This window comes from Giraffa tippelskirchi, chromosome 3, assembly GCF_054371585.1.
Source record: "Giraffa tippelskirchi isolate mGirTip1 chromosome 3, T2T-mGirTip1v1.2.pri, whole genome shotgun sequence".
NCBI classification, from domain to species: Eukaryota; Metazoa; Chordata; class Mammalia; order Artiodactyla; family Giraffidae; genus Giraffa; species Giraffa tippelskirchi.
In genome coordinates, this window is record NC_137277.1 from 152425935 (window position 1) to 152451068 (window position 25134).

General features: G+C 45.5%; 1 protein-coding gene and 1 long non-coding RNA gene across 7 annotated transcripts in view; one reads left to right on the forward strand and one right to left on the reverse strand.

The window, feature by feature from the left end:
- NRP2 (neuropilin 2) overlaps positions 1–17984 on the forward strand; it is a 121423-nt gene extending 103439 nt beyond the window's left edge. For 5 of the 6 annotated variants that reach the window (XR_014078976.1, XM_081577749.1, XM_081577750.1 and 2 more), the window contains 2 exons: positions 12265–12315; positions 14651–17984. Coding sequence is in view for 5 of the 6 variants with exons in the window: in XM_081577749.1 (XP_081433875.1) it covers positions 12265–12315; positions 14651–14955 (356 nt within the window). In the remaining variant the exon portion in view is untranslated. The remainder of the gene's footprint in view (positions 1–12264; positions 12316–14650) is intronic. The other variant, XM_081577757.1, reaches the window with a different exon arrangement.
- On the reverse strand, positions 16320–18875 carry LOC145541398 (uncharacterized). The gene is made up of 2 exons (XR_014078977.1): positions 17653–18875; positions 16320–17204 (listed from the first exon to the last, which is right to left on the reverse strand). It is a non-coding gene; the product is annotated as an uncharacterized LOC145541398 (long non-coding RNA).
- Between the last annotated feature and the right edge of the window lie 6259 nt (positions 18876–25134).

Here is a 25134-nt window from a genome sequence, read left to right on the forward strand (position 1 = left end):
AGCCATTTGTTCCTATTAGCAAAGGATGAAAATGAAAGCATCTTAGAAGCATTTATTTCCAACAAAGAGCCAGGCTCAGTCAACATTTTCATAAGCTGGCCTGGGACCAGATTTGCCAGTGAATTAGATTAGCCATCGTGCATGCTTTATTAGCATTACTGTTTTTGCAGCCACCTTGGAGAATTTCATCATTGCTTTTCTTGCCTCGGTTCTGATCCCAAGGCTTATACTATACACATTCTCTCTCTTCCCCAAAGGAGCAGATACTGTTATGATTCTGATCTTAGGCGTCAAACACAGCACTGTTATCAGTATGGTATTTCAGACCTAACCCAAGCATAAATGTTACAGAAATTGTACTTCCATGGATCATAAACACCAGATGTCAAGGCCTAGTAGGGTCTGTCTTGGCTGTTACCTGGCCCTTTATGATGGTTTAAATGTGCATTCTTGCGGTTGAAGCAGGACCCTGCCCTCCTAGCCCAGATACCGGCAGCCCGGCCAGTCGACTGTGGCCCTGGGTTTGTTTTCATCACCTCTCTTCACAGACTGTGCACAAATGTTGTTGGCCTTTCTATCATCTCTGATGAAAAGAGCTTCATTTTTAAGTTTTAATTTGTCCGCTTTGTGGTCTCCACATCTGAGCCAAACTGCAGATCTGTAGGTGCGGCTTGTTTTCTCTCTCTGTGTGCATCACTGGGGCTCTTGCAGCTGTAATTTGCCTTTCATCCACTTCAGTGACGGCCCAAAGAAAACACAAAACAAAGCCAACCAAAGGAAAAGGAGGGGAGAGGGGAAGCACCAGCTGATGGCCTTATGATCAGCAGGGGAAAGATCGCCTTATATAAATAAACTAAAAGCCAGGAATAGTGTAGGATTTAATGAAGCCTGACACAGATCAGGTGCACTGGAGTATGTCTTCAGGTTAGATATCATCAGACACCTGGACCCTCAGAAGGCATCGGGCCAGAGGCCATAGCCAGGCTACGTTTGCACTATGTGGAGGAAGGAGTTTCTTTTGGCCCCAAACTTAAGCCTGGAATGGATACAAGATTTGGGCACTTGCCAAAGAGCAGACCCCCTCTTAGTATGGTTTCTGCTTGGCACAATGCACAATCTTGGTGCTTCAGGGCAAACAGCAGAAATCATTCTTGACCCAAGCCCAGTGGGCAAGAGACCCAGAATCCTTCTACTCTCTTTCCGATAAAATAGTTGTTCCTGGGCTTTGCTGTCACTGACCTCCAAGCTCCCAATAAAACTAAAGTCCCATGGGCATCAAGCCAAGAAATAGGAAAGGCCATTTGAAGAGTCAGCAACAGACATGCCAGAGCAGGACAGACATTGAGTGGAGAAAACACCTGTTCTTGGAGCTTCATGGCCAGAGTGGTTATTGATACTGAAGAAGGTCACTGGGGGAAACTTTAGGATGATATCTGACTAGGCTTCCTTTCATTTCTTTTCAACTTGCGAGTTATTCATGGATGTAGCCTCAAAAACTGCAAATTGTTTTTTTAAAAAGAAGTTCATTTCGTTGTTAACCAGTCCCACTCCCCTCCCAGAGGGAGCCATGAGAACTTGTTCAAGGTATATAATTTCAGGGCTTGTTTTATACTTTTACAGATGTATATGTTCATGTCTAATTATGCAGTTTGCTTTGGTTTTGTGAAAATAGTATTAGCATTGGATCACTTGTCTGGATTATGTGCTTCTTTTCATTTGACAAAGTCTTGGGGCTACTTTGCTGCATGCCGACAGGCTTACACAATTCTTTTTAAATATCCTCTAGCATTTTGTATCATATGGATATACCATAGTTTATTAACTGCTTCCCTGCTGGTGGGAATTCAGGTTGTGTCTAGTTTTTCTTACTATGATAAACAATACTGTAATGAACATCCTTACAGTTGCCTCTTTGTTCACGTTTCTCTGGAATGGAATATGTCAGTCAAGTGGTGTGCCTGTTTACACTTTAATAGATGCCTTGGAAGCCTGGAGTCTACCTTTTAGAGTGAACCTGCCTCCGTCTGAGAGGCTAACAAGCTAGTGGACAGCCTGCCTTATATCCCCTATCATGCCACATAATCTCTGACTCTGTCTCTCTAAATTAGGGGGAGTGCTTTCAGGGGAAGACTTTAGGACACTTTTAGCTGAAGGAAATCTTAATTGCAGGGACTTTTTCGATGCTGATTTGTGGAGAATGTGGGCCTGGCTGTAAGTCGCAGCTCACTGTAACTGTGGCCACTGTGCCCCTGGAGTTAATTCTATCCCTGAGTTCAGCAAGCAGAGCCGTTCTCCATGATTAATGAGTTCCACTTGGTTTCTTCAAAGAGTGACTGTGCTGTGCCTTGCTGTTATTTATTTATGTTTTCTACTAAAAAATTCATGTAAAAAACATTCTTTAAGGTCAGTGCACAGTATTGTGCTGCAGACAAAAATATTCTAGCAGCCACAAGCCAGCCCACATGCCAATGGAAAGTCCCCAGTCCTTGGGACCTTCTACCTGAGGCCCCCACCATGATCACGGCCCTGAGAGGAGCAGGCTTACCCAGCTGAAAGGATGCACCCAGCTCCTTTCTGAGGAGCTTCAGGGCTAATGTGACCTGAGGAAAGGTAGTAGATGAGGTGGTTTTCCAGTGGGAGGTTTCAATGTGCAGGTGAAGCTACTAGCCCCAAGTGGCTCCAGTAAGGAATGGCAAGTAGAAGAGAAGCCAAGACCCATTAGTCCAAAATACCATTTCTTTTAAGAGTTGTTACCCTGATTTCTACTGTGCGCTTAGACTAAGTGGTCATAGTAGTGTGACTCTGAGCAAAATGGATAGTGTGACAGCCATACCGGAGATCTTTGCGCTTTCTCCAACCTGCCAAAAACCCAGGACTGCTGCCTCTTGGGCATGAGGCTAGGGTATAATTCTTTTGGGGGCAAGGGGGGTTATAACTCTTGATGGCTCAGTGGGGGGGGGGAGCAGCACAAGAATGAGATGTGGGTAAGCTTAGAGCTATGTCACCACACACACACACACACACACACACAAGCTTGTTTTGTCTTCTCTGTGTAAGTGTGCAAAACTGAACCCTTGTAGTGTCATTAACTGATGTACCCAAAGGCAAAGGCTCTCATCTGGAAGAGGAGGGATAGGGCTCCAGGTCTGGCTTTCAATAGTGGCAATTTCTTTCTCAGGCAGCAGGACTCATTAACTGGACACTGAACTGGAGTCCTCTGGAACTTGCTGGAGAGCAACCAACTCCAGTAATGAAGGGAATGCAGAGAAAGCTTTGAACCTGAGGTGGCCTTGACCAAAGCCCTGTTCTCAGTCAGCCTGCTGGCTACTGAGGCTCGTTTCAGCATAGTCTGTTAAGAAACTTTTCCTCTCTTTGCGTCTCCCTACTGCCACCAAGGGGCTGGGAGAAGGGACATAAGAACCTTGGGGGATGTATCGTCTTCCTCATTGCTTTCTAGGGCACTTGTGACAGCTGGTGTGTGTGCTGTGTGCTAAGTCGCTTCAGTTGTGTCCGACTCTTTGTGACCCCACCAGTCTCCTCTGTCCATGGGATTTTCCAAGCAAGAATACTATAGTGGGTAGCTATTCCCTTCTGCGGGAATCTTCCCCACCTAGAGACTGAACTCCCATCTCTTATATCTCCTGCATTGGCAGGCAGGTTCTTTACCACTAGCACCACCTGGGAAGCCGGTACTGAGGTGGAAAGATAGTAGGGGGTCCAAGGAGCCCCACGGTGCTTCATCCGCCTCGGCCAACTGAAGACCAGGAGCACAAGGTCAGTAATAGTGTCTATGGGAAGCCTTGAGCCCTCACCACTGCGAGGGCTCCTGGCTCTACACACCTGACAGGGCCACTATCCATTCTCTTTCCTCAAGGAGGACCTGTCTCCACTGATCTACGTGCGATTGTATTGGGTGTGATTCCTCTTTAGCCCCCACTGTTCCCCTTCTGGCACCTCTCCTGTCTCTACTTTTTTTAATGTATCAAAAAAAAATTTTTTTTCTTCATTGCTGTGAGGACTTTTCTCTAGTTGCGGCAAGCGAGAGCTACTCTTCATTGCAGTGCATGGGCTACTCATTGCAGTGGCTTCTCTTGTTGCAGAGCACAGGCTCCAAGTACTGAGGCTTCAGTAGTTGGGGTGCACGGGGTTAGTTGCTTCACCTCTGGTAGAATCTTCCTGGATCAGGGACTGAACTCATGTCCCCTGCATTGGCAGATGGATTCTTAACCACTGGACCACCAGGGAAGTCCATCTTCCCCTTCTCTTGGTGGCCCCTTTTCTTATCCTCTGTCATTCTTATACTTTCTTCACCTCACTCCACCAATACCTCCCACCAGAAAAACATGTCAGATCTCTCATGTGCATGCGTGCGTGCAAAGTTGCTTCAGTCACCCGATTTTGTGCAACCCTAGGGACTGCATCCCACCAGACTCCTCTGTGCATGGGGTTCTCCAAGCAAGAATACGGCAGTGGGTTGCCATGCTCTCCTCCAAGGTATCTTCCTGACCCCAGGATTGGACCCGCCTCTCTGATGTCTCCTGCATTGACAGGCAGGTTCTTGACCACTGGCGCCACCTGGGAAGCCCAGTTGCATTTACACAGGAGACCAAACCTAAAGTCAGGGCTTCCACTTACAGTAATGAAGAACATCTCTGATTTTTCAAAGATCTAGAGCAAAGAAAGCAAAGAGTAGCTAAAGAGCCTCTTGATGAGGGTGAATGAGGAGAGTGAAATAGCTGGCATAAAACCTAACATTCAAAAAAAAACAAAGATCATGGCATCTGGTCCCATCATGGTAAATAGATGGGGAAAAAGTGGAAACAATGACACATTTTCTTTTCTTGGGCCCCAAATCACTGCAGATGGTGACTGCAGCCACAAAATTAAAAGACATTTGATGTTTGGAAGAAATGCTATGACAAACCTAGAGAGCATATTAAAAAGCAGAGACATCACTTTGCTGACAAAGGTCCATCTAGTCAAAGCTATGGTTTTTCCAGTAGTCATGTAAGGATGTGAGAGTTGGACTATAATGAAGGCTGAGTGCTGAAGAATTGATGTTTTTGTACTGCGGTACTAGAGAAGACTTGAGAGTCTCTTGGACCACAAGGAGATCAAACCAGTCAGTCCTAAAGGAAATCAACCCTGAATATTCATTGAAAGGACTGATGCTAAAGCTGAAGCTCCAATACTTTGGCTACATGATGTGAAGAGCCAGCTCATTGGAAAAGACCCTGTTGCTGGGAAAGATTGAACGTAGGAGGAAAAGGGGGTGACAGAGGATGAGATAGTTGGATGGCATCATCAACTCAATGGACATGAGTCTGAGCAAACTCAGAGAGATAGTGAAGGTCAGGGAAGCCTGGCATGCTGCAGGTCTAAGAGTCGGACACAACTGAACAACAACAAGGGTGAAGGAGAGATTCGAGAATTTTCCTCCATCAGCATTACTGGATTTTTTCCAGCCTACACAATCATGAAGCCTCTGTCTATAATTAAACATTTTACTGGCTGCCTCCTTTTTCTTATTTTCATGCGGATTGTTGGGGCTCAGTGGAGCCATTCTGGCCTCAGCTGCTCATCCGCCTCCACACTTGAAAGTATTATTAGGTCATTTCATAACCTTCTCATTTATAGTCTGTATTTTCAATCCTTTTTAGTGTTTCCTTCTGATAATTCAACTAAAAATAATTGGAAATCATATTCGAAGTCTTCTTAAATATCACAGATCAAGCCCCCTTTTCTTTTCCTGCTTGAAACCATTTGAAAACTGCAAAAAAAAAAAATTTCCATGACTTTGCATACATTTGGCTATAGTTCAAGAGATAAAAACCCATGATAAAGGATCTTCTGGTGGTGTTTCTAAACTCAAGCCAAACCCAGCACGGGATGAAGGGCTCTCAAGTAGCCTGACTCTAATGGAGGAGTTTTGGCAAAGTTTCGATCTACATCTGAACTTTTGGCTCCTTATGGCAACTGGGGATGAACAAACTGAATTAGGGAAATTAAGTGTGGGACGGAGTAGGAACCTTCAGCCAATACTAAATATTAAATCAAATTAAACACATTGAAGAGCCAAGAAATATCTGTTAGTCCTTGATGATTTCTCATTTGTTTAGATCACAGTGTTGCTTCTCCTGCTGGGATCAAAACAAAGTGGCTGAGAGAATTTTCTGAAGGCTACTGACCTGAGAGGTTCAGGAACTTGGAATCAAACTCAACAAGGACTCTCAGTGGCCAAGAGCTAATCCCAAATAAATCACAGCCCCAAACAAGGTGTCGAAAATGTGGCTGACTCTCCTGCCGAGCTCTTCAATGACTTACTGCATTTTTCTACTCTCCTTCCTCAATTTCTTCCTCTTTGAATAGAAGTGATGACACTTGGTACCTGTGAAAGTGAATGATTTCAATGATTTCCTGTGTAGGCATGTCTTTGATCCTTGCTTTAAAAGCTGATTGCAGTTTGATGGGTTGAGTGGACATGTGGTTTAAGTGGCTTCTCACCAGGCTTTATCAGCCCCACCTTAGCTAAGGTGGAGTCTTCAAATTGAGGATACCATTTACCCGATCTGTCAGTTCTTCAATTGCCAGTTAGCAGGATTGATTCCTAAGCCAAATGAGCAAGTATTCAAAACATGGGACCTCACGGCTTCCCCCCGCCTGTCCTTTGCGTGGTCTTCTCCTTCCCCGCAGAACTTAAGATGGATGACTTCAGCTGGGAGGCTCCCAGAATAGGACAGGCCTGGGGTAAAGACTGGGGTGGTGAGCTCTTTTCTGTAGAAGCTGCCTTATCTAATACCGGCCTTTTCAGGCAGCCCTCAACAGAAAGACCGTCGTAGCTTTCTCACTGTCTTCCTGTAAAGACAATAGGGTTTTCGGGCAGGAGAGAACCCCAATGCTTACTCTGCAGAGGAACAAGCTGAGACTCGGGGTGCTTAGAGGCTCATCCTAGCCCCCACACCTGAGTGGAGTGGTGGAACTATGTTGAGCAGGCAGTCCGCTCCCAGGGCAATGCTCCCAGCCCAGTGCTCCTCCATATCCTGAAGTTCTCCCCTCCAGGTGCAGTCCTGAGTGTGTCCACTGCATGTTCTGGGTGACCAATCTGTCATCAGCTTCTACCAGGCCTCCCAAGCCACTGCCTGGAGCTGGCCTGGAAGAGCCTCTTCAGAGAAAAGCCAGCACATGTTGGTGACCTGATCAGTGTGCAGGTGACACAGGTGGTCTTCAGTCATTTATCTAAAAGCAGCCAGTGGTTTGGGGCAGACTCCTCACTCTCTTAGCAATCTTGTAAAGCTCTTTTTTTTAATGTAAAAACTAAACAGAACAATGTTAATGAAAACACACTTGCAGTGACCACAGCATATGAGAGATGTAGAGAAAGGGAAGGTCAAATTTTTCTGTAACTGCAGAAAAACATTCTAACCCCAAAGGACCCTAATTTAGGAATGGAAAGAAAAAGATGAGGGAGAGAGCAATGTGTGTGTGTGTGTGTGGGTATGTGTGTGTGTGCATGTGTGTGTCTATGTGTATATGTGATTGTGTGTGTGTATGTGTCTGTGTGTGTGAGTGTGTGACTCTGTGTGTATATGTGTGTGTGTGTGTATGTGTGTCTGTGTGTGTGTAAAGAGAGAGGAAGGGTGGGAAGGAAAATCTAAATGAGAGAGAGCATTCTTGTTTGAGACCTACACCACACTCGGGGAATTTTCCACTTACAGGCCGGAGTGTCTAGGGTATTTCCCCTGCCTGGCATGTGTGGTCTTACACTGCCAGGTAGTGTTCCAAACCCTTCTGGGAGATACACATCTCCCTAGAGTAGACTCAGTTCGTGACTGGTATGGCTGTTCCTCTTTTGTGCCATACCTTTGCAATTTACTGACAAGGATGCTGGAAAATATTCGACTCTTCCTGGGTGGAGGGGGGTTCCTGAACAGTCCAGAGGATGTCTTGGTAACTAGCCACTATGGGGTCTTTTGCTTTGGAAAATCAGGATAATAGGAGACAGGTAAGACCTTGAATCACTCTTCACTGGGTACCTAACCCACCTCTCCACAATGCTAAGGGAAACAAGGGGACCATTTGGCCTGAGATGCAATGTCAATATGAAAATGACCAGGTTTTCCTGAATTGGGTTTTTTGGGGGTTTTTTTGTAGTGGCTACTCTAATCACTTGGTTTCTCAAAATTCTGTTAAACTACCTGCCAGGCACTCATGAGTTCTTATTCCTCTTGCTCTGCTGCTCTGCAGTAGCTGGTGAAGGGAGGTGGGCAGAGACGTGACTCTGATGTAGGGAAATATAAGGAGGAGATCTCTGACCAGGCAAGGCAGTCTCTTTGAATTCCTCAGTGTATCTAAAAAAAATGAATTCACGCCCCAAACCAAGAGATCAGTGTAGGAGCTTAAAGGCTCAGGTGCCATGTTTGATACCGTCCCTACCCATCAAACAGAGAAAGGAGCTGGACTCCCCGTCCCCTCCCCACCCTTGGCAGCAGCCTCCATTCCAAAGCTGCTACCTCATCCTCCCACATTTTTCCCAGCAGTGGCCTACCCTCATTTGCCCAATCCCTGCCCCCAACTCCGTCAGCACTTTGAGGTCCCTCAACAACAGCCCCCTTTCTTTTGTGCTATTTTGGCATGGCTGAGTCCTTGCTTCCCAATCACACTGAAGGGCCTTGGTTGTAGACACCAGGTCCCATACATCTTCATTTCCCGAACTTCTCTGTATGGTTCCCTGGCACGTAGTCGACCCTCTTAATGAGAATGTCTGGGGTATTTCCCCTGCCTGGCATGTGTGGCTGGTAGTCGGTAAATGAACATTGCTCTATGAAGAACAATGAAAACCAGCCTTCCCCTCTGGATAATGTCTGTCATGGAAAACATGAAGCCCCAAATTTCAGATCACTGCATCCTCACATTCATGAGAAGTGTTGGTGAGCTCCCATCAAAGTGGTGAGCCAGCAATGCAGGCAAACAGCCAGACACTGTGTATCCAGCCCACTGAGATGGAGACAAGGCAGACTGTTCTCTCTATTGGAATGGTCTTCCCAGGTGGTGCAGTGATAAAGAAGATGTCTGCCAATGCAAGAGACGTGGGTTCGATCCCTGGGTAGGGAAGATCCCCTGGAGGAGGAAATGGCAACCCACTCCAGTATTCTTGCCTGAAGAATTCCATGGACAGAGGAGCCTGGAGGGCTACAAAGAGTCGAATGTGACCGAGCACACACACACACAGGGATGATATAGGTGAAATGCATTGTTCTGCCCATAGCCAGAGAACTTGCATGCACATGTGGAGGAGTTGAGGGAGGAGGGTCTTCTTTGGCCCCAGTACAGTACTGAGAGTCTGAATTCAGATTTTGGAGTCAGACTGACCTGAGCTTGAATCCACACAGGGGCCCAGAAGGAAGCAGGGTCATGTAAGCACAAAGGTTGAAAGTGGAAGTCGTGTGGGTGGTAAGATGCATTCCTGATCTGTGTTCTCTTAAAGGTGGGGCTCACTGCACTCTCCGTCAACCCACTCACAAACACACACGCCTCCTAAAAGAGTCCTGGAATATCCTCTCCAAGTTTTTCCTCATTTAAAAAGTTTAGTTCCAGGTCCCTGCTCTGCCGCTCTTCCCCAGCCAGGTCTCCATTCGCCAGCTGTCATGTCCCCTTCCTGGGAAGGTGCTGCTTCCAGTCTCTGCCTTGAGCTCCTGGCTCACCCCTTCTCCCTCCAACCCCTCCTTGCCTGTTCTTTACTAGAACTACAGGGACCCAGTGGACATCCACACACCCTGCCAGCATTCTGAAGAAACAGGCTGAAGTTTCTCTCTTGGCCTCAACAGAAAAGGAAAGTGGCCCACGAAGGGCAAAGAGGCTTCTGAGAAAGAAAGCTGCTCTTAACCAAACACAGATATCAAGAATATTAGCAAGAGGACTAGAGAAAATTGCTATCAAAGTAAATGGCTTTTTGTACAAATGTTCCCTTAATTGGGGTTTTCCCCAGTGTGTCATTCTTTCTTTAAGGCTTCATGAACAGATGCGCTTTTGAAAATGTTGATTAACTTATCCTTTTTTTGACCCCTTCCCACTCACCCAAACTCCTGGGAGCAGTGATTATGCAAAAAGCCAAGTCAAGCCTCTAAAGTGTTCTTCACCTGAAGTAGCCTTTGATCCTCCAGGTGCAGAAATCTCAGCCACATCTGGGTAATCAATTTCATAGAACCTTAAAAATGGACCTATTCTTGGGAGTGGAGGGTCATCTCATCCAGTCCTCTGCCCACAGAGACAAGTGGCTGTGATCTCCTGGGACAAAATGTTCTCATAGTCATTACCATCCTCTTACCCTTTTTCCTCCAAGATCAATGCCACATCCACTCTTTTCCAGCTGGTGATCAATAGTGTGTTAAGAATTCTTCCCTGAGGGTGTGAGATGGAGCAAGATGGCACTCTAGCCTCCAAAACTTTGTCACATCCTTGGCAGAGATGGAATCCCTAAAAGCAAGAACAGGATTTGGCCCAAAAGTCACTGGCAGGAGCCCTGCAGTTTTCATCCTGGGTTGATCCACATATTCTTTCTTATCCAGTGTTCTGCTTCTTTTAACCGTGAAGGTGTTAAGACATACAAGCATGCCATAAAAATGATTAATTGTTAGAAATGTGATGGTTTTCTTCCATGTTTGTTTTTCTCGTAAGGTTTAAAAAAAAAAACCTCTGGGTTGATTTCCACAAGCCTGATTTGATCCCTATGACAGATACCACCTGCCTCTTGTTGATTCACGTTTACATCTTCATTCCAAGGGCACAGCCTGCATTGTAGAGGCCTGGAGAATAATGTAGGGATGGGCACTGAGGTGCGGAAGTTGGCGGGGCCTGCAGGTACTAGTTGCTGTGCTATAAACATGCCAGGAACAGACTGGATTTATGGAGAATCGGTGCCACATGGCTCTCATCCTTTCCAGTGGGGTCTTGGCATTTTGTTTTCCACGTCCCTCACTGGTGACGAAGAGGATGAGACTGTGCTCTAGCACTTTGGCCAGGAATGAGGAAGACTTCTAACAGGATGAAAACCACTGCCTCCAGGGAAAGACTGAATGTCAGACATGGCAGTGATGGATCAATCCTCAGTTCAGGTCATGATCAAGTAGATCTTCCCCAAGATTTCGTGCAGATGAGACAGAAGTTCAGGCCGGTCTGAAGTACTTTTGTTCCTCTTGTTTGATAGTTTAGCTCTTTGGAAGCTTGAGTTTGTGTTCAGCCTTGATTTTTTTGGGTGTAAATTTATAGTGCTGACATCAAGGTAGCTCACCTGACTTTGAGTTGAATGAAATTTCTGAAGGGCCACATACATTCACCGGTGCCACTTTGACCTGACAGCGGGACAGGCATAATTAACTCATAAGACAGGAAGAAATGATAAGACCATGTTCTTCACCACATATTTGACTCTTTTTTAAAATTTTACCATTTTAGACAGGTAATTTCCATCGGCTCTGATCTCTGTCAGATGGACAGCAAAGTGAATAGAGACCTGTATTAGCCACCTCCCTCCCCCCAAAAAATTATCATAAAAAAAGAAAAAGATAGACAGTGATAATACTGGAGAAAATGTGGAGTAAATTAACTTAGCTCTATTCAAGCCTGGGCCAGTCAGGTTGGGTGCCTACGTTTGATCTATTCTAAATCATGAAGAAAGCCAATGGGAAAAATAGACTGGGAAGGAAAGAGAAAAGTATTAGCACAGATATGTGGGGGTGGACAGGCGTTATAACATTCTTTCCAGTTCTAGTTCTATAAATACACCAAAACATAATGATGAAATGTGACTTACTTAAATTACATTTATTGCAATCCAGAGGAGAAAGACTCTTGTACTTTGTGTCCACTTAGATGCATCCATGTGAGGAGGGGCAGTGTGTTATACCAGATGAACATCACAGTCATGCAACTGATGATGGACATGAGAGACCACTGAAGTTGCCTTAGATAAAACTCAGACCTACATTGGTTGTAAACAACAGTTATTATAAAGATACAAGCTAGCATCTACTGGGCACTTAAAGCCTTTCTTATTGTTTCTGTTCTTCTGGTTGTTGTTGGAAGTAAAGTCAAATCATTTGAAGGGGGATGGATCCAGTAATGTACATACTAAATGATCTAGAAGCAGATGCAATTCTTTAGCTTCCCACAATTCTGGGGAGTCATTTTCAGCAAGGTGGCATCTCTGCCTTTTAGCCACTTGAACCTGTTATGACTGATTCTTTTTAATTTTCTTTCTTGTTATAGTGGACATTCCCGAAATACATGGGAGAGGGGGCTACGAGGATGAAATTGATGGTAAGTGTTGCTATGATTTAGAAGATAATCATGAAAGTCAAGTTTGGCTATAAAGCCATCAACAAAAATAATGCCCAGGGTATGGGAGGGCCAGAATTCAGAACTATCAGCCAGAAATATGTGACAAGAATCCAGAGAGGAATGGAGAAGCCATCAATTTCTCTGTCAAAGTCAAATTTAGAGAGTTAGAAAGTTTATTGAGTTTCCTCTGCCTAATCTGAAATAGGTCCCCTACTTTGGGCAACTTTTGACACTGATGAACTTCAAATCTGAATAAACCTTTTAGAAGTGAAAGCCAAGCTCCTCTATACATGTCACTGCTTGAACCCATTGACCTACTTCCAAAAAGGGCTGAGTGGATAACTGTCAGTGTGAACATTCCTTCAGGCCTGCTGAGATTTCTGATTCCATGGCTTTCAGGAACCAAGGTGGGACTTGTTGCAGGATTTAGGTCTCATCCACACTACCTATCTCATTTTTCATACTTATTCCAAGCTCTGTTTTCCTACTTCAAATACACATATTCCATGAGGCTGAAACAGGAGTCCTGACTGGAGGGGCGCTGAGCAAACACCCAGATGTAATATCTTTCCTCCACTCAGAGGAACACAGGTCTCTCTAGGCGTCTCTGAGAGCCAGAGTTGATCTCCAAGAGAGATCACTAAGGTTCCCCTCAAAGAGCAGCCTTAGACCAAGATTGATGCCTTTAAGAAGAGCAGTTTATAGAGCTGCTTTTTTTAACCTGACCTTAATCAAACACTTCAAGTGTAGTTATAGAAACAGAGTGACTAACCCAAACAGCACCTTGTTAACTGAATGCAGACTCCCCCTGCAAAGCCTGGTCTAACCTTCCTTTTATGGGCAAAGCTGCACAACTGGCCTTCACAGAAAGGCTGCAATAGATCAAGCAGCAAAAGCCCTAGATGGGGTAGAAAGAGTAAGAGATGAGGATGCAGAAAGCCTGATTTCTAGTCTTAGTTTTAACTCTTTGCTAACTCTGGGCACTTGAGTGAGTTACCTAATCACTTAATTTCTCAAAGCCTCAGATCCTCATCTATTTTTTTCAAATTATAGTATCACCCTACCTTCTTCATGGGATTATTAGGAAATCCCACAGAATTTGCCAGAGATGTGGTCATGCCTTGATCACACTATAGAAATATATTAGTTTGCTTGAGTGGCCATGACAAAATACTGCAAACTGGGTGGATTAAACAACAGAAATTTATTTTCTCACCATTCTAGAGGCTAGAAGTCCAAGATCAAGGTACCAACAGGCTGGCTTTTTCTGTGGCCCGTGAGGGAAGGATGTGGACCAAACCTTTTTCCTTGGCTTGTAAATGGCCATCTCCATGTTTCCATGGCATTCTCCCACCTGTATCTGCCTCCAGATTTCTCCTTTTTACAAGGACATTGGTCATACTAGATTAGGGCCCACCCTAAGGACTTCATATTAACTTGATTACCTCAGTAAAGACCTATCTCCAAATAACGTCACGTTGTGAGGTACTAGGGGTCAGAATTCAACATCTGAATCTGGGGTACACATAGCAGTAAGGTAAGATTTAGGTCGTGAGGCCTGGTGGATCAAAAAAAGAAAAAAATCTAGTGGTTAGATGGCCAGGATGCCAAATTGGAAAACTCATCATGTTAAAATAGTCTCAGCCTGTTCTTTGATTTAACATGAAGCAGCTGGAAGTAAGGGATAAGGAGACAAAAGAAGAAGGGTGTACAGAACAGAGGGCCATTCCAAGAGCTCTAAAGGCACCCTGTGAAAATCTAAGCTCACTTAATGTGACTCAAACTGTTTAAGTATCAGATACTTAGACCATACTTACTATGTGCTGGACACCAAGCACTGTGCAAATGTTAATTCATTCAAACCTACTAACAACCCAGTGAGGTTATTAGTAGTGCCATTTCACAGATGAATGAGCTGAGGCAAAGAGAAATTAAATAACTTGCCCAAGGTTACGCAGCTAGGACAAGGTGGGGCTGGGTTTTGAAGCCAAGCAGGGTTTCCCTTTTGGCTCAGCTGGTAAAGAATCCGCCTGCAATGTAAGAGACCTGGGTTCGATCCCTGGGTTGGGAAGATCCCCTGAAGAGGGGAAAGGCTACCCATGCCAGTATTCTGGCCTGGAGAATTCCGTGGACTGTATAGTCCACGGGGTCACAAAGAGTCAGACATGACTGAGCAACTTTCACTTTCAATGTAGTTCCAGAGTCGAACAGCTTAGCCTCAGGTTCTGAAAAACCTCTGAACTGGGCTGGGGGGAGCCTCAGTTATTTCTAAAAGAAGCAGTGTCTGCAGTCTCTTGTGTCCTTTACATCCTAGATGACTATGAGGTGGACTGGAGCAACTCTTCTTCCCCAACCTCCGGGTCTGGGGCCCCTCTGGCTGACAAAGAGAAGAGCTGGCTTTACACCCTAGACCCCATTCTCATCACCATCATTGCCATGAGCTCGCTGGGCGTCCTCCTAGGGGCCACATGTGCGGGGCTCCTGCTCTACTGCACCTGTTCCTACTCCGGCCTGAGCTCCCGCAGCTGCACCACGCTGGAGAACTACAACTTCGAGCTCTACGATGGCCTCAAGCACAAGGTCAAGATGAACCACCAGAAGTGCTGCTCAGAGGCCTGACGGATTGCATCCAAATCTCACCTGACATTTCATTCCAGCAAGAGGGGCTAGTGAAAATTACAATTTTTTTTTTCCCTTTGGAAACTGAATGCCATAATCTCGATCCAACCGATCCAGAATGCTGAAGGTGTGGCCAGGACAGACAGGCGAGTCGAGGGAGGCGGGGAAATGCAGTCTTTCAGGGGGTTGGGACCCACCTGAGACCATGTGGCTGAATCATTTGCTGGGACAAGGATGGGCGCTCATCTCTTTGGTGGTCACAGTTCTATTTTGTTTGTGAGTTTGTTACTAATTCTGTTTTATTTCTTTGGTCTGTGAGCAACTCAAAGAGGCAGAAGAGAATGACTTTTCCAGAATAGAGCAGAGTGGTGATCAGTAGTCTCAGCTTTTTCTTCCTAATCAATGCTTGGAAAGCAAAGAGTCTTTTCAGACTCTCCATATTTAGAAAATAAATTCCCCGTAAAAGCCATCCAGTTTATCCCACCCTCTGATCGTCTCATAACTTCCGGGATTTGCTGTGGTATAGGTTCTGCCAGCCAACTTGACAAGCTGCCGTTTCCAGTCCTAGCATTTCAGTAGGATGTTGTTGCCTTTAACTTTTTTTATCCAGGGGAAGATTGCCATTTTAGGGTCAGCATGAACAGCTCTTTCTTATATGCGATTTAAAACAAACCAGAAAGGAAACTTCACACGTCAAAATCCGTAGAAGCGTCTCCATGTTAGAAGCGGACAAGCCTTAACGTGCTTTGTGAATAGGAGCCATTCATTCAGTCTAGACCCAGAACTTGTGGCTGTGAGGCTACTTTATGGGGCCTCTGGTGGTGGTTTTGCTTTTTCTTTTCCTTCGTCCTTGTTCTTCTAAAGCATACACATGTGCACCACACGCACACACACATACAAGCATGCACACCCACATATATACCCGTGCATACACGCTCATTGTCAGGTCTCTAGGCCCCAGGAAACAGCATTGTTTGATGTTCTCTGAGATGGGGCGGGGGAAATATAAGCTATTAGTATGTTTGTCCATCAGTGAGACATCACTAGTGACAACTGACGCAAAAGGAAGAGAACAGTGGAGAGAGAAAAAGAAGTCCATCGTCTGTGATCATGTGATAGCAAAGACTGAGAGGACTGGAAAAGACATTCTGATATATCTGTCTCTGTCAGGCTAGTAAACACAGACTTCTCCTTGGGGTGACAGCCACCACCTCCACCTTTCAGAAGCATCAGCAGCACTACAATGCCCAAGAGCTGGTTCTAACCAAGAGTCTGCACGCCCTGTGGACCAAAATGCTAACGCTGCTTCAACCCCAGAAAGACCTGTGTTCTTACATACACACACCCACACACACACACACCAATTTATGTATTTTTTTATTAAGTGCCTTGAAAAACTGAAGAAAAAAACATATTTTCCTTCTATGTAGAAATCAGTGAATACCATACAAGTTAAGGCATTCCTCTAGTCCTCTTCCCTCACCCAGTGGCCCCACGCCCAGCTTCCCCCACACCACTGATCCTATGGATGGAGTAAGGCCTGCCACCCGAGTGGTAATCGTAGCCCTAGATGACTCTCAACTGCTCTAGAAGGGGAGGCATCTGGAATCACATGAATCTGTGTGAAGGAGAAGATTGTCCGCGCCAGGATCCAAATCTTGATTTTGTAGTAACGCCTACAGCTTGCCTGCGTGCTGGAAATACATTTGAAACACAAACAGTATGCCCAGCCTATTGCTAATCAGTGGTGAACTGTCAGACCATTTTTTGCTGCTATGGTCACCCAAGATGTCATTTGTCTCATACCCAGGTGAAAGGGGAAGGGTAAATGGGACTGGCTGGTTCCTTTCAATGTTAACTTATGGAAATGCTAGTTCAAATGGTAATGTCACAGTGTTCTGTGTGAAGAGAGGGAGAGTTCATACCGACAGCTATTTATTCCTATGTGTGTGTCTTTGCCAGTCTTTGCATTCTCTGTATCTACTGTGTATGTGAATGGTCACGTGGGACTCAGTGGTGTTGTTGTGACTTTGACCTAGGCCCGAGTGTCACTGCTGATCTTGGCACTCGTTGGCACAGTGGTAGTTAGAGGTGAAAAGTGAAGCTGTCAAGCCCAAGGCCTTAGCTTCAGGCCCTTCTGAGCTGAGTGTGGGGCAGAAGCAAGTTCTTAATTAGCCCACTTCCTCTTCGCCTTCCCGTGTAACTCAGTGTTCTGGAAGTTAGCAAGTCCAAGGTTTTCCAGAGTTAACCTGCAGAAGAAGAGAGTTCAAAAGTTGACACTGAGGGCCCTGGCCCTCTCAAGTCCCGTGGGCCGTTCTACAACTCCTCAAAGACCAGCCTTGTCTCTGACCCACAGTTCACCTCTCAGTTATGTACAACTCAACCTACATCCCTCCAGTGTCCTATATCCATATTCAACATTGGCTGGTTTGCGGCCTTGGGTGGGCTCCGGATGCTAAACAAAAGCAGGCCAGCCAGAGCTACGTGTAGATACCTCACCAGCCCTGGAGGCTGGTCTGTTGTAAGACAGAAAGACAGCAGGACCCCGATTATAACCTGGCCAGGGGACACCCTGGTGCATTTGTTGTTGCTATCTGCAGGTAGGCTCACCAACCCATCTCCTTGACTCCTTCCCCTTGGGAAACCCAACTCACAGTATTGATCTCCTTTTATGCCTTGTACTGAATGACACATTACCTCCGCGCTCTCCCGGACTAGGTGGTCAACAGGACCACAGGGCTGCTTCCTCTCTTAGGCGGGCATGGGGAGTTGACAGGAATGAGGGTCCGAGGAATGAGCATCAATGGCAAGAAAACAAGGGGAAAAGTTAAACTGTCACACAGGAGATTAACTTTTCCAAGGTTAGCTGTTAAAGGTATTTGACCATCCACTGGCTGAGCCAGATCAAGGGAACTTGAGAGCTTTTACTGTGATTCTTCAATGTAAACAATAAACCACAATGTCAAACTGTGTTTATATGATTTGTATAAAACCTTTTTAAGATTACTATTTAAATAAACATTATACCAGAGATATTTTTCTGCATTTTTTTATTGGAGACAGACTTGGGTTCACCTTGGGTGACCAAAAACATCCCAGTTTGCCTGAGACATTTCTGGGTTTTAGCTCTGAAAGTCCTGTGGTCCTGGGAAACCCCTCAATCCCAGCCAAATCGGGATGATTGGTCACTCTCTTGGACAATGCTTCTTAGTCCCTTTACCTGCCGTTAGTAAGTTGATTGGCTAGCTGGCTTTTTTATAAAGTGAAAATATGATATGGGCAGGTAATAAGCTATGTGGCCAAGTAGACCATTTCAGCTCATAGACTTGCCTGGTAGATTTCTGAGACTGTGAGCCCTACTAACATTCCTCCTCCCTGGACATCACCAGCCTCATGTGATTTTTGACTCTGCTGTTTCCTGTCTGTTGAAACATTTGCTTGTCAAGATTGCTGGTGATTTCAAGGTCTGTAGCAGTGCTTCTCAAAGTGTGGTCCCTGGACCGGAACTATTAACCTCACTTGCAAACTTGTCGGATGTGTACATTTTCAGACTCCACCCTGCTGCTGCTGCTGCTAACTCGCTTCAGTCGTGTCTGACTCTTCGCGACCCCATGGACTGCAGCCTACCAGGCTCCTCCGTCCATGGGATTTTCCAGGCACAAGTACTGGAGTGGGGTGCCATTGCCTTCTCCGAGACTCCACCCTACATCTGCTTAATCAAAAACTCTGGGAGGATGACCTAGAGATTTACATTTTAACAAGCCCTCCAGGGGGTTCATGGGCTTCCCCAGTGGTTCAGTGGTAAAGAATCTGCCTACAATGCAGGAGACCTGAGTTCGATCTCTAGGTCAGGAATATCCCCTGGAGGAGGAAATGGTAACCCACTCCAGTATTCTTGCCTGGAGAATCCAGTGGACAGAGATGCCTGGCAGGCTATAGTCCATGGGGTCCTAAAGAGTCGGAAATGACTAAGCAGCTGAGCACACACGTACCCACCAGGGGTTCAGATGTACCTTTGAGTTTAAGAACCTCTGGTCTAGGAGAAAGGAAAAGTAGCCTGGCTTCACAAAATGATCAGAGATCTTTTCACATGTGGGTTATTGGAGTCAAAACAAACTGGACTTTGGCCAGGGAAAGCTAAAGGAGACCCAGTACACTCCTAGGCAATGCCCACTTCCAGGGGAGGAGGAGTGAAAAGCTTTACTGTGAACTTCTCAGCCCACCCCCTCCACCCCCACATATATGGGAGACTTGAAGATGTGTACCTGAACTGAATTTGCCCCCATCCTGAGCTCGGTTCACATTTGGTTCAATCGTTTATTCAAGAAATGTTTTTGAGCATGTCCTGATTTTGTAAACTCTTGGAGCTTACACTTCAGTGAAGTGGATGGAAAAGCAAACAGCCAAACACATAAAATAAGGATTGCTTTTGGTAAATTCAGTGAAGGCCATAAACACATAGCTCTGATACTGAAGGTAGAATATTTGTGTCACTTGAGTTCATATGTGTAAAGCATGGCTATTTATCACAGATGTTACAGCATGGACATGTTTAGTTGTGTCTGACTCTTTGTGACCCCATGGTCTATCGGCCGCCAGTCTCCTCTGTCTATGAAATTCTCCAGGCAAGAATACTGGAGTGGGTTGCCATTTCCTCCTCCAGGGGATCTTCCCTACCCAGGGATCAAACCCACATCTCCTATGTCTCCTGCATTTCAGGCAGATTCTTTAACTGCTGAGACATTGGGGAGGCCCCAATGTTATTGAATTTTGGTTAAGTATATTAAATACAACTTACCTCTTTTATAGTCAATAAATTATCATAATGAACCTAATGAATCTGATATAATACAATATATCTCTTAGAAGCTGTTTTTAAAAAGAATTACCAGGGCCACTCCCTCTAAAAGGTTGATCAGGGAAGCTTCCCTGAGGAGGTGATATTTCAGATATTTTAGGTGCTAACCTGAAAAGATGAGGAAGACTCAGCTGAGCAAAGTACCTGGGGAAAGGTTTCCCAATTGAAGGAACAGCATATAGAGACCCTGCTATTAGAAAGAGCTTCCTGTGTTCCTAGGCCCAAAAGGTAGGGCTATGAAAGCATGATCAGCAGTGGGAAAGGTATGGAGACTGGGCAGCCAGATAAGATTCTTTGGGCAGTGAGGAGTTGCTGTCTTGCATCATTCTTTGGCCTTCCTTAATTTATAGATTGGTTGGATGGCATCACCAACTCAATGGACATATGAGTTTGATTGAATAAACTCCAAGAGATGGTGAAGGACAGGGAAGCCTGGTGTGCTGCAGTCCATGGGGTCGCAAAGAGTCAGACATGACTGAATGGCTGAACAAAAACAATTTATAGAGAAGGCAGCCCTCAGATGCACCCATCCCCATTCCTCACTGGCCAGTAAGGTCACCCGAGCCATAGCTCTGCAGCTTCCCTTTCAGCTTCTGTTGCAATCCTCATCATATCATGTGTCTCTTGAAATGCCTGCTTCTACCGTTTTACTGACCCTAGCAGCAATAACAGAGGTTAAAATGAAAGCAAATTTCTACTTTCCTTTAGTCGAGCTTGTGGGTCCTGGTCCCTAGCCATCTAGTGTTTACATAAGATCCTTTTTTTTTTTTTTCTTATCTGCATCCTTCTGGAAATGTTTATAGAATCCTCAGGGGAGGCAGCAAAATGAAGTTGGAACAAGCCCATCCTTAAGGGGAACAGGATCCATCTGGATGCCCGAGGCTCCTTTGCCCCAGCAACGTTGGTGGTGGTGATGGGGGTGGGGGAGGGGGCGCTCAAAGAAGACATGGAAAGATGAGTCTATTCCAGTTCTCACAGGCTTCAGCATCTGGTCGCAGGCTGAACTAAACAGAACTCCTAGGGAAATGTTTCCCCTGGGCGTAGGGTGTGAGATGAGAGGGTTGCTGATCAGAATAGGAAATGTTACCTGGGCTGGTCCTCTCTGCTTCCCTCCTCCCATGAGCTTCACAGTAACTTTAACGGCCAGTTCCCATTACAAAAGGGAAGGGTCCGATGAAGCCCAAGGACTGTGGCAGAGGTTCGGCTGGCTGATGCCTGGATTCCCACCTCCCAGAAGCCCCAAACCTGTTGCTCACCCCCCGAGGCCAGTCCTCCTTGTCCCTGGCTCTCCCAAGTGACCCTGTGAGGAGCTCCTGGTAGAAGGACACACCTTCCCTGTTCTCCCTGAAGGTGGGCCGGGGACCTCTGAGGGAGCCATGAGTCAAGTTGTTTCTGCAGCTTCTCCAGTAAAGGACACCTGGGTCCTCTCTCTTCCCAGCCAGAAAACCCCATAGGACAATTGTATATGCTGAAAGCGGGTGTCACAGCCCGCTTCCAAGGGCCGCAAGAGAAAGAGACCCTTGGCCGTAGGCGAGGGGTCCCTTATCCCTCCTTCTGTCTGATGCCACCAGGTAGGCAGAGCCCCTCTCTTTGAAGAGAAGCGATCTGAGCCAGCCTGGCCCACATACACACAGAAGCACCCAGAACAGCCCTCCACCAGCAGAGAAGTAAAGCTCAGGAGTGGGGCAGGTGGTTTGAGGGCTCTCTATTCTGGGCCCCTCACCAAGCCAGCAGGCCCGGGCAACTGTGGTCAGGAGTGGGCCCCCCCTCTACCCTAATTCAAACAAACCTCCCTTGGAAAGCCAGGAGGCTCTGTTTGCAAAGAGCAGGCTGCAGCCTCCACAGCTGCCCAGCCTCTCCTCAGAGCCATCCAGAGCCAGGTTACTGCGGAGCACAGCTCCGCTAATAAATCTCTGTCCTGAAGCCCTTGACTGCCTCCACTGGGAATTGAGGCGCAGCCTCTCCGAGCACCCGCTGGCAGCCCTGCCGCATTGCCAAGCCTTGACTCCAGGGCCCTGGCAGGCGGCCTTTCTGGATCGACCTTTTTTCTTCACCTTTTTTCCCTCCTCTACCCCCTTATCTCACTTCTTCTTGAGCATTCACGTTTCTATTTCCAGCCAACTGTTTTTAATTCCTGTAACAGTTCAAAGAAAACTTTAGAGGGTTTTGCAGTCTACCAGTGCTCCTCACCCCTTGAACTTGAGCATGCTGAGGAGGTGAGAGAGCACTGGTCCCAGAGTTCAGTGCCCAGGGTTCTCAGTTCTGCCTCTAGCTCTGTGACCTTGGGAAAGTCAGGCATATCTCATGTTTTCCAGGTGTAAACTGAACATTTCGATTAAATGAATTTTGAGCCCCGAACTCTGACCTCTTAGCTGATGGAATAGCTCTGTTTGGTTGTCTGAATCTGTGAAGTTCAAAGCAGTGAGCACATAGCTTTGCAGATGCCCCCCTCCCGGCCCCCTGCAGAGAGGCCAGGAGCTCATCTTCAGGCTTGATTCTGTTGTGGAGCTGGCCCAAATCCAAATTCCCTTGCAGCAGAATTGCTCTTTTTCCCAGAGCCCTTCACTAATAGATATTTACATAGAAATTGACATGCTTACTTATCTATGTCCCACCAACTCTTATGGGAAGCATGCATGCATACATACATTCATGTAATCAACATGTATTATTAATAGACTAAATGCCCACTATGTGCCTTGCTAGGGCTTTGCAGGCGGCACTAGCGGTAAAGAATCTGCCTGCCACTGCAGGAGACTCAATTTGATCCCTGGGTTCGGAATATTCCCTGGCAGAGGAAATGGCAACCCACTCCAGTATTCTTGCCTGGAGAATCCCATGGACAGAGGAGACTGATGGACTACAGTCCATGGGGTCAGAAAGAATCAGACACAACTGAACGTCTAAGTACATGTGCCTTGCTAGGTGCCAGGAGAGAATGATATGCATAATGGACGTGGTCCTTGCCTTCAGGGAGCTTACAATCGAGAGAGAGACATAGATAAATCAAACAACCACACGAATCTGTCATGACAATCAAGGTGGGAGCTGTAAAGTTTAAAGAGCTGAGAGTATGTGAGAGGCTTTGGGAAGCTTTCCCTGAGCATCATGACCGATGGAAGCTGAAATCAGATAAGTGAGAAAGGCAGAAGGGAAAGCATATCAGACAGAAGGGCCTGCAGGTGCAAAGACTCAGAAGCAGAGGGGAATCTGGCTTGGAGCAAAAGCGAGGAGTAAGGAGAGGCATCTCATTCACCTTTGTATCAGGACTCCCAACTCATACCTGATTCTTACTGTGTAAGATCAAAAAAATGTTTGTTGAATGAATGAATGAGTGAATGACTTGTATAAACTCCCCTTTCTAACAGGTATCAGGCTGCCTGTTTGTATAGACTAAAAGATAGATGTTTTAGTTCCTCCTTATTGCTACTGTGCCTCACTATAGTGGAAAATGTGCAAGCAAGTTTCCTAGAGTCTAAACTGAGAGATTATGCCCACGAGTTCCAGTATGGAGATGGGCACTACTTGTTGAAATGTGACAGTTTAGGTTAAATATATACCAATTAAAAGTACTGTTAGGAAAGTTGGAGGATCACCAGATTTAACAAATAAAAATATCCATGAGCCACTGTGGAAAACAGTACAGCAGTTCCTCAAAATGTTAAATATATAATTATCATGTGATCCAGCAATTTCACATCCAGGTACATAGATAGACTCAAAAGAATTGAAAGCAGGGAATCAAACAGATACTTGCCCACCAACGTTCATAGCAGCATGATTCACAGTAGCATAAAGGTGAAAACCATTCAAATGTCCATCAACAGATGAACAGAAAGCATAGTGTGTGCGTACAATGGAATATTATTTAGCCTTAAAAAGGAATGACATTCTGATGCATGCTACAACATAGATGAACTTTGAAAATATGCTAAGATGAACAAAGCCAGACACAAAAGGAACACTAACATGAGATGCCAAGAACAGTGGCTTCCTCCCACTGCTCAAGAGTAGCAGCCTTTCCTCCATGATACCAGCCCTATAGATTTCAGACTTGCCCCAGCAGCTCCCATGATTGCATAAACCAATTCTTTGAGCAATAAATCTCCTAATATTAGGTTGGTGCAAACGTAATTGCAGTTTTGGACTGTGAATTCTAAATTATTATAACTAGGCTCAAACACATCTTTATTAGTCAAAAGAGGAACCATTACAATCAGCACATTTTTTGCCAGTGAGAAATAAGTTTGTTTATTCCTGAGCATAAAAATCCGTACTTCAGGATTCGACACACTCTTAGAAAGCATTTTCTGCACTCTGCTGGTTGTGGAAGCATTTTCCCTGCCAAAAGTTTTCGAGATGCTTGAAGAAGTGGTCATCAGTTGACAAGAGGTCAGGTGAATGTGGCAGATGAGGCAAAAGTTTGCAGCCCAATTTGTTCAACTTTTGAAGCATTGGTTGTGTGACATATGGTCAGGTGTTGTGGTGGGAAAGAATTGGGCCCTTTCTGTTGACCAGTCCTGACTGCTGGCATTGCAGTTTTTGGTGCATCTCATTGATTTCCTGAACATGCTTCTCAGATGTAATGGTATCGCCAGGATTCAGAAAGCTGTGGTGGATCAGATCGACAGCAGACCACCAGTGACCACGCCCTTTTTTGGTGCAAGTTTGGCTTTGGGAAGTGCTTTGGAGCTTCTTCTCAGTCCAGCCACTGAGTTGGTCATTGCCAGTTGTCATAAAATCCACATTTAGTCACATGTCACAATCTGATCAAGAAATGGTTTGTTGTTGCTGCATAGAATAAGAGAAGACAATACTTCAAAACGATAGTTTTTAAAATTTTCGGTCAGCTCACAAGGCACCAACTTATCAAACTATTTCACCTTTCCAATTTTCTTCAAATGCTAAACCACCATAGAATGGTTGACATTGAGTTCTTCAGAAACCTCTCACGTAGTTGTAAGAGGATCAGCTTCAATGATGCTCTCGGCTGGTCATTATCAACTTTCAGTGGCCGCCACAATGCTCCTCATCTTCAAGGCTCTCATCTCCACCAGTGCACTGTCCATTCATTAGCAGTTCCTGGGCCAAATGCCTTGTTGATGTTGCAAGTTGTCTCTGCTGCTTTACAAGCCATTTTGAACTCAAACAAGAAAATCACTCGAATTTGCTTTTTGTCTAACATCATTTCCATAGTCTAAAATAAATGTAAAATAAATAGAAAGTAATGTCATTAGCAAAAAAAAAAAAATAAAGTGAGAAATGTGCATTAAAATGATGTATAACATAATCACATTTACTTAAGAATGTATTCCAATATC